The following is a 13,242-nucleotide window of genomic DNA, read 5'->3' on the forward strand; positions in this document are numbered from 1 at the left end:
TGTCCTTCCCTGTTCAAAACCCTCCCACAACTCCTGTGTCCCCAGATAAAGACCAGGGTCTGCAGCCTGTAAAGGGAGGCCAGGCGTGATCTGGGCCATCATGCCTCTGGCCTTTGCCCAGAACCTCCTCTGGGGAACTCCTACCGCTCCTTGGACGCCAGCTCCTACATCCGCTGCCGAGAAGCCTTCCCGGACTTTTCCGGCCATTGCCTTTGGACTTTTCCACCTCCCTAGTGCCCTCAGGGTACAGCTCAAAAATCAGTCTTCCACCCTCCAGTTCTCTGTTTGTCTTCTGGTATTCTGTGTCCTAGCACACTGGATTTCTAGGTCCTCAAAAGCATCATCCCTCCTGTTGCCAGGCCTTTGCATGGGTTATTCTCCTGGCCTGGGGGGCCCTTCTGTTCCCTCTTTCACATGCCTCTGGTCTTTGCAACAGCCAAGGCTAAGTCAGATGTCTTCTGGGCTTCCCACTCCTTGGGGGTGGGTTTTCTTCCTCCACTGGACTAAGAGCCCATAAGGGTAAGGATGGGGCCCTGCATAGGCTGCTCCCTCTGGAATGCAAGAGGAAGACCTCTTCCTGATTCCTATTGGTCCTTTGGGTCTCAGCTCAGACATCTCCTCCCCAGGAAGCCCTCTCTCTTCTCCCAGCCCCCAGGCCAGGTACTTCCTCTGCGCTCCCACAGGCCCTTAGGGTTCCTCCATCACAGTCCCAACCACTCTACGTTGTTACTGTCTATTCATGTGTTTGTCTTCCCCACTGGATTCTAAGCCCCTAGTCATCAAGGATCGCTAGGGCTGTCTTGGCCTCTGTTATGTCCCAACGGCAAATATAATGTCTGGCACATGAATGACTGAAAAAAATGCCTTTATTGAAGTACTTTAAAAATAACAACAGTATAATCCTAATACCATTTACTGTGTACTTACTATGTGCCAGGCACGTTACATAGTGTTCTCATTTAATTCTAACAACCCTACGAGGTCAGTACTAGTATGAACCCTACTTGGGAGGAGGGGAAGCTGGACCTCAGAGAAAGGAAGCTGCCTGCCCAAATTCACAAAGCTACTGTGAGAAGTGGAACCCAAATTTGAAGCAGGTGGTTGGGCTCAGAGCCTGAGTTGCTAACAACTATTCAGAATATCTCTCATTGATGCTCTTGGCTTGTAATTGTCCATCTGGGCCTGGGTGCAACTCCCCCACCAGACTTGAAGCCTTCCGGGGCAGAGCCCAGGTTGGCTGCATATCAGAACAAAGGGCCTGGACCAGAACCGGGGTGTGGGAATGCGGTGAGTGGGATTAATGAGTGCACAGATGAATGAATTAGCGAATCGGTGGGTGTGTGACCCACGCGGCCCCACTCACCCTCGATGAGCCACTCGCAATTGCCATTGACGCTGTAGTTGCCCGCACCATCCGTCACGAAGCCTGGCGCCTCCCGCAGTACTTGCCGCTGCCCCTTGCAGTCCCCTGCCTGGGCCCCAGGGAACAGCGGCCCCAGCCGGGCCAAAGATAGAGCCAGGGCCACGGCCAGAGCCGGGCCCAGGGCCATCGCCGCCTCCCGCACTGACTCTTACAGACGGGACAGGCCCTGAAGACCGGGAGAGGACCCTCCACACGGCGTGAGGCCCTGCAAATGTGACCTCTATAGACGGGACATGGCCTTGTAGACCAGGGAGGTCCAGGAGTTGCAGACCCCACGAAGGGAACCGCCGCCGTAGACGGGTTCTGGCAGCCGCGGGCCAGGCCCTATAGACCCATGGAAGGACCTGTAAATGGGGTCCTTACGGACGGGGCCGACCCCTAGGGACCGTGGGAGGCCCTTATAGTCACGGGCCCCCATAAGCTAGCTGACCCCATAAACGGTGTCCAGCAGTTATAGACGCGGGCCGCTGCAGGCCGAAACGGACCTTATAAACGGGTGGGTCCCCAGGGGGCGAAGGGCTCTACAGCTCGGTGGGGGCCTCTATAGAGGGTGCGGGTCGTGCCGGGCCAGGACCGGAAGGTCCGAGAGAGACCCCTCCAACCGGGGGCGGGGCGCGAGCGGGTGTCGGGGGCGGAGCCCGTCTTCAGGGGCTCGGGCCTGGACCCCATAGACGCACTCCCTAGCTCACCCACCCGCGCCTCCCTCCGGAGCCGGATGGGCCAGATCAGAGAGACGAGGGGACGCTCGGGCCAGAGCGGCCTGGGAAGACCCGCTGGGAGGACGAGGGGGCGGGGGCCGAGCGGCCGCTGTGGGAGGAAAGATGGAGAGGAGGCGAGAAGTCGCAGAGCCGCAGGTCAGAGCGGCCCTGGGAGGACTGCAGAGCATTCAACCCCACCCCTCCACAAAGGGAGACTTCCGGAAACTTCCCCGCCCATTTGTTCCCAGACGCGTGCGCAGCAGTGACCCCCCCCCCCCCCGCCCCTTGGCGGGCGAAGAGAGATTACACATGCGCAGTGCTAAAATCGTAACCCGGACTCGGGTACAGGTAGATGGTTGAGCAAAGTTTGTGCCACTGGAGGGCGCCTCTAGCTCTGACTGGAGACGAGACGGTAAAAATAAAAGGAGCGGTGCAGTAAGAGGGTTCTGTTAGATGATTCAGATGTTCAGTACTCCCAGATTCTGGGCCAGTATGAAGGCCAGGTTATGCTGGCCCCTCCCAAAATGCCATTTCACAGGTGGACACACTGAGGTCCAGGTCCTGGAATGGTTCATGCTCCGCCCCGCCTCTGAGCACCATCAAGATGTAAAGAGGCCATTTTATAGATAAAAACTCAACGAATCCGCTTTATTTTGGCAAGAAGGGAAAAAGTCTTTCTGCCGGGGACCTGAGGGAGGCCCCCCGGATGGAGATAGGGGTGGGCAGAGCTCGGGTCCGAGGTCACAGAGATCCAAGGGAAGGTTTCAGAGTCGAGACCAGATTCACAATATCCGTCCCAGGAGCAATGGCTCGGGGTCGCGGAGTCCTGGAGAGTCACGGGCAGGGTCCCGGCGATCGTCACTGGTGTTCCGGGGTCCGGCGGGATCAGAGATCTCGGAGGGGGCCAGGGAGCCGTAGGTCTCGGAACAGCGGGAGCCCAGAATCCGGCGCCGCTCGGGGCAGGGGCTGAGGGAGGGGACGGGGAGAGCGGCTCCCGCGGGACCGTTTGGCACAAAAGTCGGGGGGGGGAGGGGGAGCGGGACAGTACGCACCCCTACCTGGGCGCGCGGGGTTGGGGAGGGTCGGGAAGGCCTAGGACGGCAGAGCCCTGGGGCCGGGATAGAGCAGGGGTTCTGGAGCCCGGCCGGGGCCCGGCGCGCGGCCCATGGGGCAGGGGTGGGCAAGGGTGCTCAGACCGGGGGTGCGGTGCCCCCGGCCGTGTGCATGCTGAAGTATTCGGTGAAGCCGGTGTGCGGCGCCGCCGTCTGGGGCACGAGCGGCTGGTAGGGCGGCGTCGGGCCATCCCAGCTCGGGTCGGCCGCCTTGGGGAACCGAGCGGTAAGGGGCGGGGAGGCCGCGCCCGGCTCGGCCATGGTCACCACGCGGCCCCTCGGGGCCACCGCCGCCGCCACCGCTGTCTCCTCCACCTGCTTCCCGGCCTGGGAGGGGGGTCAGGGTCAGAGGCCGTCCGGGACCCACGGGGGGGCAGATGCGGCCCCGAAGGCCCGTCCCCCTCCCCACAAAGGAGCCCCCCTCCCGAGGTGCGGGCGCAGGTGTCAGTCAGGGAAGGAGCGGGTGCCCGGGCGCCTGGGCAGCGGGGCCAGGTACTCAAGGGGCGGCGTCGGAGCGCGCGGGGCGAACTCCGGCGGCGGCCGGGGAGTGGGTGGAGAGCCGCGGAAGGCCAGTGGCGGGGGCACGGCGCGTGGCGTCTGCGGGGGCGCGCGCAAGAGCGCCAGGACCCAGTCGGGCAGGGTGGGCGCGGGCGCCGGGGGGCGGTCGCGGCGCGGTGTTGGGGCCCGGGGCGTGCGAAACGCGGGGGGTGGGCTCAGGCGCCTGGGAGAGGGGGGCGGCGGCGGGGCGGGGAGCGGGGTCAGGTACTCCAGGGGCGGCGCCAGCAGCTCCTCGTGCGCCGGGGGCGCGAGGCTTACGGAGGAAGCGGGCGGGGGGATGGAGAAGAGCTCCGTGAAGTTGGGCACCGAGTCGCTGATGAACGTCACGTTCCCATAGACGTGCTGCGGGAAGGCCTTGTCCGTGGATTGGCTCCCTCCGGGGCCCGGGGCCCCAGCTGAGGCGATCTGCGATGTGCGCACGTGGTACGGGAAGTTCTTGTTGGCCGCCGACGGGCGTGTCATGATCTGGGAGGAGATGCCAGGTGCTGGTTGGAGAAGCACTGTCCAGACAAGGGGTCCTAAGAATTCCCCTTCGCTTGACATCCCCCAAGATTCCCTGTGGCCCTTCAGCCTGCATTTGGCACCTACTCTAGACTCTCGGGGTGCCCTGAGCTCCCACCTTTTTCCTCCGTGCACCACCCGGGATGATTCCTCCATCAGAGCCCTGATCACTGACCTACCGCTGATTGGTTAAGTGTCAGCGTCTTTCACTGTCCAGTATGACAGTCACTAACCATATGGAGCTATTTACATTTAAATTAATCAAAGGTAAACGAAAATTTTTGTCTTCAGTCACACCAGCCACAGTGAAGTGCTCAGTAACCACATGTGGATAGTAGCTATTTTTTTGGACAGCACACAGTATAGAATATTTGCACAAACACAGAAAGGTCAATTGGGACAACACCGGATAGACTCTGGAATGTTCCCGCCATGAAGGCAGGAATTTGTTCAGTTCTCTGCTGAATCCCCAATACCTTCTGGAACAGTACCTGGCTCATAAGCACTCAATAACTATCGGTCGAATGTAGAGATGTGTCCCCAGTTAGTCTAGTAAGTCATGAGGGCGGGGACTGAGTGTGACTCTAGCACTGCACATGGGAGCCCAGCATGAGCCCCCCCAGCCAAGGTTGTGCTCAATAGCGGACAAGGAGCTGTGCTGAACTAATTTTTAGGAAAGAAACTGGCTGAAGGTGAACTATAGCTAAAAGGGCACTGCATTTCCATGTTCGGGCCCACACCCGACCTCTCATGCCCCACAGATCATTGAGTATATGGGATCTGGGGCATATTGATAAAACTCCCTGAGCCTCACTGGGGAAAAGGAGGCACTGCTTGGAAAGATGAGGAGAGGGTAGAAATGCAAAAGCCTAGTGCAGAGCTTGGCACATGATGGTTCCCTGCATTTCTCCTCTTTCTGTCCCTTTCTGACTTCCCACAGAGCTTCAAGAAGGGCTGTCCTGGGAAGGTGAGTCTGTAACTAAGTCGGGCTCTGGGGTGGAAGATGGGGGACCCGGCCATCTGTGACTGAATACATTCCCCACCCAGAGCACATTGTGGACTCCTGGGATCAGGCAGGACCTGGGGCCCTCATCAATGCCTGTATCCCTGTCTGGCTCCCTCTGATGGTCTGCTGGAGAAGGACTGGGCTCAAAGTCCCCACCCTAACACCAAAGGCCATGGAGCCCTAGCAGGTCACCTCCCTGTCTGGGCCTTAGTTCCTTCCCTTTTCTGCAGAGTGGGTTCAATGACCATTATCCATTCTGTCCTGGGGGCTGCTCTGACAATTAAACAAGATATATGACCATATGGATATCTGAACTGTTACCCAAAAAGCCAGACAGGATATAAACCAGGGCAAAGAAGAGGTTTGGTGCTGATACCCTCTTGATGTCATTGAGATCCAGGCCCCCTGGGACCCCAGCCTGGCCCACCCCAACCTGCTTCTTCCTGGACAATGGCCTGTGATGGCAGATGGAAGAATGCGTTGGGGAAGGGTGGAGTAGTGACCAAGGGGTTTGGGAAAGGCAGTGGGATACAGAAGGGAAGTGTGAGAGTCTGGGAACACAGGGTCGGGAATGGGAATGGGAGGGGGTCAAAGAAAGAGGATGGAGTTATTGGGCACCCGACTGGTTCAGTTGGTACAGCATGTGGCTTCTTGATCACAGGGTCGTGAGTTCAAGCCTCACACTGAGTGCAGTTTATTTAAGGAAAAAAAAGTGGGGGTAGGGTTGGGGAAGAGGCCAGGACAAGGTGGGAGCGAGGAATAAAAGAAGGTGGACTGGGGGGAGGCGGGGACACAGGAGAGTAGCCCGCAGGAACCCCGCAGGTTCTCAGTAAGTGTCTGTTGGATGACTAAAGGGATGGAGTGAAAGAAATGGATGAAAAGCTCAGAACAGAAGGTTCAGACAGATCAGGGGTGGGAAGCCTCATGCATCCTCCACCCATCAGGCTGCCACCCCACCTGGGTGCCCTTCCTCACCAGGAACACGCCATGGGCATACAAATGGATCCCCAGCTGGATACCATTGACAATCTTCTCCCGGGCCCACTTGGGGATCCCGAAGTTGGCGATCAGGGCCATCACAGGAACTGCAAAGAACCTGAAGGGGAGGTACTGGGTCACTAGAGGCACTGCCCTTGCCCTCATCCCCACCCCATGGCCCCAGCTCCCCTGCCACACACACACACACACGCACAGGGCCCAGGTGGGTCCCAAACTGGAGAGAAGCCAGTGTTGCCTTCAGAGACCAGAGGTTATAAGGGGGCAGGAATCCCACTGGCCTGGGAAATTCTGGAAGGCAAAGACTAGGTTGAATATAACTCAGTTCCACCCCACCCTAAATCTTGGCTCCTGATAGGGAATCAAAAGATATTTGGTGAATGAACTAAGATAGGACAATAACACTTAAGGACTTTCTGCATCTCACGTATGTAAACTCATTAACTGTCACAATGACCCTATGAAGCAAGTACAATTTCCATCCCCATTAAACAGGTAAGGAAACTGAGGCAGACAGAAGTTAATTGATTTGCGTGAGGTCACTCAGCTTACAAGCTTTAGAACTGGGATCTGAACCCAGGCAGTCAGGCTTAGAATCCGCCTCCCGTGCTGCTATGTTATGTTGCACGATAAAAAATTACAACTAGCTTTTATTGAACACTCACTGTGTGCCCGACACAAGGCCCTTACATGTTGCCCAATGCATGCTCACGAGAACCCTTTCTTTATGGGTAGGCAACCTGAGCCACTCTTGTTTGTTTGTTTGTTTGTTTTTCAATTTGGGAAAGTAATTTTTTCCAGGTCACAAAGCGAGTCAGTGCCAGCCTCTGGGACAGCTGCCTGACTGGAAAGGCCATCAGCCTCACTGGGAAGGGCCTGAGAAATGGATAGTTCTGGGAAGCCCCAGGGCCAGGAGACAGGGACAGGGTGGGGGCCCAGCACGTCTCACCAGAGGGTGTAGGCAGCAAAGAAGGGCACATAGAAGGGCTGCTTCTCCGGGAAGTGGCGCAAGGAGATCAGCACGGCGTAGCAGAACCACACGTAAGCCGCGACCTGCAGCCCAATGAGCCCGTAGCCCGCCGGCGACTCATATGTGTACAGCACCTGGCCCGGGTCAAAGAACTGGACCCAAGGGAGAGAGGTCGTTATAGCCCTGACCCCCTGCCCTCCACACAGGGACCCCAGACCCCACCCCTTGGCACCCAGGGGGCAGAGGGACTTGGTCAGAACAGAAGCAGCAGGAGGGCATGAAATGGAAACAGAAGCACATAGAGAAAGAGAATGCATTCGCTACCAAGGGCCCAACATGGGGCAAGACACCTACCATGCGTAAGCTTTTCCATTTGCATCAACTCGTTAGGTCTTATTATCACCCCACTACACAGAAGGGAAAACTGACGCTAAGAGGGACATCTTTTGGCCAAAGTCAAAGCCAAGGTGATATAAAGCCTGAAAGGAGCCCCCCTGGGATAGGTAAGACGCTCCTACTTTTCCAGAAGAGGAAACAGGCTTAGAGGGGGCAGGCATCACCCAAGGTCAGCTAGCTGGGAAGTGGGAGGGCCAGAATGGAATCCAGTTCTGTGGGACTCTTGAACTCTCAGTCATGACACTGAGCATAAATGTGACAGACGGTGAGAGACAGAGGGAGGAGGAAGAAGGCTCCTCAGAGATGGGGAAGAGGGGAGGCATGCACTCAGAGAGACAGATGGGCAGGCAGAAATCGCAGAGTGGGAGAGAGCGAGCCAGCAAGAGTGCGATGTGGGGAAGGGCTGGCAGACAGGTGGAGGAGGTGGCCAAAAGCCTTGGGGGGGTGGCGGGGAGAAAGGCCTGGGCAGTGGCGGCTGGTACTCACCTCGGCCTCATAGATGAGCAGCGCTACGTGGGTAAGGGTGTACAGGGTCATGTAGACAGACAACTTCACGGAACCCGAGTGGCTGATGCGGCCCCTGGCGGCCGGCCATGAGGGGAGACAGCAGGGGTGGGCGTTGTCAGGGAGAAGCGGGCAGCCACCCCCCGGATCCACCCGAGTGCCCTGCTCCCTAGCCCAGCCACGCCGCCGCCCAGCACGCCCTCCCGCCCCAGCCTGGGCACCGTGTCACCGTGAATCCCTTCCCCAGAAGGATGAGCATCAGCAGGAAGATGAGGAAGCTGGAGGAGAAGAGCAGCTTGGCTGGGAGAAGGGAGGAGAGGGCGTCTCAGACACAGGGCTCAGAGACAGCCCGGGCACCCTTCCCCGGCCCACTTCATTCTCACCCAAGATCTTCAGACTCTCGTTGCCAATGCCATCAGTGGCATACTGGCCCCAGTAGATGCAGAAAAACAGGAGGCTCAGGACTGAGGGGACAATGGGCAGAGGGAGGAAAGGACAGAAACCGGCTTTGGGGCATCACTGTTTCCCAGCACTACGATCCAGATGGCCAGAAGCCCTCCTTCATCCCCACCAGGATTCTACACCATTTCTTCCCACTGATGTCCTAGGAGACTCTGCAGTCCAGGCCCCAGCCCCTCCTCGCCAGGACCCAGATCTCCAGACCCCAAGCCCCGTCCTCCCTCAGACCCGGGAGTCTAGTCCCCCAGTCCCTCCTCCCTCAGACCTGGGAGTCCAGGCCCCCAGCCCCTCCTTCCTCAGACTCAGGAGTCTAGTCCCCTAATCCATCCTCCCTCAGACCCCTCCTCCCTCAGATGCAGGGGTCCAGGGCCTCCAGCCTTTCCTCCCTCAGACCCAGGAGTCTAGTCCCCCAGCCCCTCCTCCCTCAGACCCGGGAGTCTAGTCCCCTAGTCCGTCCTCCCTCAGATCCCTCCTCCCTCAGATGCAGGGGTCCAGGGCCTCCAGCCTTTCCTCCCTCAGACCCAGGAGTCTAGTCCCCCAGCCCCTCCTCCCTCAGACCCGGGAGTCTAGTCCCCTAGTCCGTCCTCCCTCAGATCCCTCCTCCCTCAGATGCAGGGGTCCAGGGCCTCCAGCCCTTCCTCCCTCAGACCCAGGAGTCCAGGCCTCAGCCTCTCTTCCCTCAGACCCAGGTATCTGGACCCTAGGTCCCTCCTCTGACAGAACTCAAAGTTGGGTTACTCTAAACCTCACCCTCCACTCCTGCTGCAGCCATGAACATTTTATAAGTTGTGTGGAGCAACTGACGACCTTTCAGCAAATCTACAAGAGAAGAAGGGGAAGGGGGCTCACAGACAGGAAGAGAGAGTAGCTGACCTCCCCCAACTCTGCCCCCCATAACTCCTAACCCCACCACTACCACCATGTGTGGGACTCACATCCAAAGTAACAGGAGAGGAAGAAGATGAGGATGAAGATAAGAAGGAAAGTCACATCTGTCTCCAGGATCCCTGCCAATTTGGTAGAAGGAGGAAATGGTTCAGTCAGGCTGGGTGTCCCTCAGCAGACACCCCACTCTAGAGTCCCACAAAGGTCCTGGCTTCTGGGTCCCCGGATGCTCACCAAACTCATCAGCCGAGAAATGCCGTGTCCAGAAGGACTTGCCATTGGTGAGGACCATCTCGTACTCCAGCTGCAGCCCATCTCCCTGTGGAGAGTGTGGAGGCCTAAGCGGGGTGTGGGTGGGGGGCTGGGCGGGCAGGGGGTCAGCAGGAAGGCAAGGAGGAGAAGGCCCAGGTGGCTGGCCCAGCCCCTTACCCCACACTTGCTGAGTGCAATGTACCACCACCTTTCACGGACGGAGCGGAAGCTTCGGCCGCTGGAGCAGCTCAGGTAACGGGTTCCCTCCTCTGACACTACCTGGGGAGGAGCAAGAAGAAGGCTGAAGCCTGTCTGCGCAGCCCCCAGGCCTTCGGACTTCAGCACCTGTCCACTCCCCCAGACTGGGCCCATACCTGACATCCTGACCAGGCGTACTGGGTAGTGAGGTTGATGACCTGGTTGTTCTCGGGCCTGATCACGGACTCCTTGGCCAGGCAGTCCTGGGGAAGGCAGGGACATGGTCACGCCCTGGCCAGCCTCAACCTTCTCCCCTCTCCTCCCATACACCCTCCTCACGGCCCTCACCTTGTCCCCTGCTTTGTACACAGCTGGCCACTGGGATGGGTCGTCGAAATAGAGGAGAATGTTCTGACAGCACTTGGCCTGCAGACCCAGAGGATTTGAAGTTTGGGGGAGCGCGGGGAGCTGGGGTGGCCCTTGCCTTGGGAGGCCAAGGGAGTATCCAGCCTCCGCATGGAGACTAGTTGGGGAAGGCTCACCTCAGGGTATCGGAAACGGAAGTCCAGTCGGCCGTAATCCGAAAGAAAGCAAAATCTCGTCAGGAACAGCCAGTCCTAGAAAAGGGGCCCCGTTCTGCTGAGTCTTTTGAGAACTCCACTCCACGGGCCCCCAGCTTTCCTTCCCTACACTTGGGTAGCTGGTTTCCCAAGAAGTATAAGGGGACCTCCTAAATTCTTCTGTGATCCTTTCACCTTGGGTCCAGGATTCTTGCCTCAGGTGTGCCCCCACCCAAGTTTCTTCTCCCCACAAACACTTCTCCCGTTTTCTGAGTGCACTGAGAAAGACCCTGGAGGGCCAGATGCCCACCGCCGCCACGTTCAGTCCCAGACACCATCTGACTGCCATGCCCCCGGGGTTATCCACACACATGCCTCCCACGGGGGTCCCAGAGGCCATCTCATGCTGGGGAATATTCCAAACGGCTCTCTGCTCTCTCCGGGCCCTGAGCAGGAGTATGAACTCAAGGCTCTCCGCGGAGTGAAAAGTGCTGTCCCTTCAGCACCACCTCGGCGTCCCCCCAACCCCCACCCCAAACTCCGACTCTCCCAACCCGTCCCTCCTCCTCGCGCAGCTCTGACCTCAGTGTCCCTCCTATAATCCCCAAGTCTCCTCTCGACCCCACAGCCCCTCTCAGCCTCAGCACCGACCCAGTCCCCCCACCGCCATAACCCCCAGCCCCATTACCCCATGGCTCCCAGGGACCGCCTGGGAAGGGCGGCAGGGGGCGGGGCGGCACCCTCCTCCCTCCCTTCCCTCCCGTTCCCTGGGGCCCGGCGGGTGGCAGGGGAGGGCCCAGCGCGCTCACCTCCTTGGAGCTGAGGTTGCCCCGCACGTACTTGGCCCGGGCGCGGGGGGGCAGTGGCAGCAGCAGGAGCAGCAGCGGCGGCAGCAGGCGGCACAGAGCGGGCGCGCGCGGGGGCTCCATTCCGCCCGCTACGGGCCCCGGCCCCGGCCCCGGCCCCAGCTCCGCTCCGGCTCCCGCTTCGGCCCGGCGACGGCGGCGAGAGCGCGCGGGCCGGCCAGCGCGCGCCCCCGATTAAAGGGGCCGCCGGGCGCCGCGCTCCCCGCCCCCTCCTCTGAGATGGCCTGGCCTGGCCTGGCGCCTTCCCAATCCGCGTGAGAGAGGGCGCCCCTCTCGTAGCCTCTCCACCTCGCCCCATCCTCAGCCCTCCCCTCTGGGAGTGTCCCTGACACCTCTGGCTCCCAGTGTCCTGCCCTGAACTCCCATTCCCCCAAGCCGTGCCTCCTCCTCCAGACTGTCATCTCGGGATGACCCCCAAACCACAGACCCCAGCTTGCTCCTGACCTCCCCCAAATTTAGTCCCCAAACTGCTCTTCGATTGCTCGTCCCCGCCCGCATGACAGCCATCCCCAGCTGTGTCCACCCCAGATCCCATGGGCTCTGTGAAGTGCCCACAGAGACACAGAGGCGGGAGAGGGCAAACCACTTGTTCTGGGTCACAAAACCCGTAGATGGCAGAACCCTGGGCTACAACCACTCCACTCCACTGCCTGACCCTGTCCAGTCACTGCTCACTGGGGTGTGAACCCGGGTGGCTGCGGGGCAGAAGTGGTGTTGTGAGAAGTCCAGAGCAGACTGAAATCAACTGCCTGGGTTCAAAATCCAGCATTGCCACTTTCTCATTAGACCTCAGCCAAGTTCTGTGATCTCCCAGTTCAGTCCCCTACCGGCTGGTTCCAACCTTATGGTTTCCCAGTGGGCAATGAGAATCCCTGGAAAGGCTTTACAGAGTAGCGTCCAAGTCCCTCAGCTTCATTTTCCTGATCAGATTCCAACAAACATTTCTAGCTTCGTTCCTCCCCCTCCTCTGCAAAAAATGTGCTGCTCCTCAAAATATCATTTTAAAAAACTTTCTAAGCCAGGGGCCAGGCAGGAAACATAAGTGCATGAAACGCTTCAGTGTGAGAGAGTGTGAGCCCCATGAAAAGGCGGCCTCTGCTGCTTGGCTTGAGCCAGTTGTTGCCAGAAGGGATAGTAGGTCTGCTGCCAGATCTTTTCCTTCTTTCTTTCTTTCTTTCTTTCTTTCTTTCTTTCTTTCTTTCAGAGAAGCCATAAATGTGTTGGGCTTTTTTTGTTTTGCTTCTGTTTTAAAGCAAACTGATTTGTAATAGTAAGCAATTAATTAAAAAATGTAATATGTATCTTGGGCCAAAGTAAAATTACAGTCTGTCGGGCAGATTCAGGCCTCATCTGTCACTCCTGTCGTGACCCTGCAAACACAGGTCCTGTGCCTACCACACCAGAAGCCCATCAAGGGCAGGGGCTGGACGTGACTCACTCTAGGTCCCAGGACAGCCTAGGGATATGGACTATATGCACATTCTGTCCCACATAACAGCATTTCTAGTATAGCCTGAAATGTTCTTTTCCTCCTCTACTAGTAAGTTTTTGCTAATCTTAAAACGTGTAAAGATCTACGTATGCTCCTTTCTGAACAACTCTCTCATCACCAGGGCTTAATCATCACTCCCTCCTTGGACTCCCTCAGCCCCTGCACCTCTCTACCTCCCAAATACAACCACTGGGGCTGGGACTGTCTGTGCCCACCCCTGGACTGGAAGTCTCCTGGGGACAGAGCCACAGTAGCACTCACTCTGGGGCCCCAGCATCACCAGGGCTGGGCCCAGCACATAGTTGGCTTCAGTGGGTGAATGTGTGGAACTAACTGAAGCCCCAGGTTTCCCCAGCCCGCTGGCCC

At 58.5% G+C, this 13,242-nt stretch overlaps 2 protein-coding genes across 4 annotated transcripts in view; both read right to left on the bottom strand.

The window, feature by feature from the left end:
• MEGF8 (multiple EGF like domains 8) overlaps window positions 1–2,276 on the bottom strand; it is a 37,862-nt gene extending 35,586 nt beyond the window's left edge. The window contains exon 1 of the mRNA XM_026482212.4: window positions 1,364–2,276. Coding sequence (XP_026337997.2) covers window positions 1,364–1,550 — 187 coding nt within the window. The 5' untranslated portion in view covers window positions 1,551–2,276. The remainder of the gene's footprint in view (window positions 1–1,363) is intronic.
• Window positions 2,277–2,761: 485 nt separating this feature from the next.
• TMEM145 (transmembrane protein 145) lies at window positions 2,762–11,509 on the bottom strand. 3 transcript variants are annotated; one of them, XM_044378220.3, is made up of 15 exons: window positions 11,328–11,509; window positions 10,501–10,575; window positions 10,307–10,384; window positions 10,135–10,221; window positions 9,938–10,039; window positions 9,743–9,827; window positions 9,559–9,630; window positions 9,374–9,442; window positions 8,548–8,628; window positions 8,386–8,464; window positions 8,147–8,240; window positions 7,244–7,416; window positions 6,274–6,394; window positions 4,050–4,256; window positions 2,762–3,087 (listed from the first exon to the last, which is right to left on the bottom strand). In XM_044378220.3, exons 1-15 carry the CDS (start codon window positions 11,445–11,447, stop codon window positions 3,007–3,009), a joined length of 1,524 nt encoding a protein of 507 aa, XP_044234155.2. In that variant the 5' UTR covers window positions 11,448–11,509; the 3' UTR covers window positions 2,762–3,006. The 3 variants fall into 3 exon arrangements, with proteins under 3 accessions (XP_044234155.2, XP_026337995.3, XP_044234156.1); XM_026482210.4 differs by having other exon boundaries at window positions 2,762–3,560; XM_044378221.3 differs by lacking the exons at window positions 2,762–3,087; window positions 4,050–4,256 and adding an exon at window positions 5,994–6,146.
• Window positions 11,510–13,242: the final 1,733 nt, after the last annotated feature.

The sequence above is a fragment of the Ursus arctos genome, unplaced genomic scaffold, assembly GCF_023065955.2.
Source record: "Ursus arctos isolate Adak ecotype North America unplaced genomic scaffold, UrsArc2.0 scaffold_19, whole genome shotgun sequence".
Taxonomy (NCBI): Eukaryota; Metazoa; Chordata; class Mammalia; order Carnivora; family Ursidae; genus Ursus; species Ursus arctos.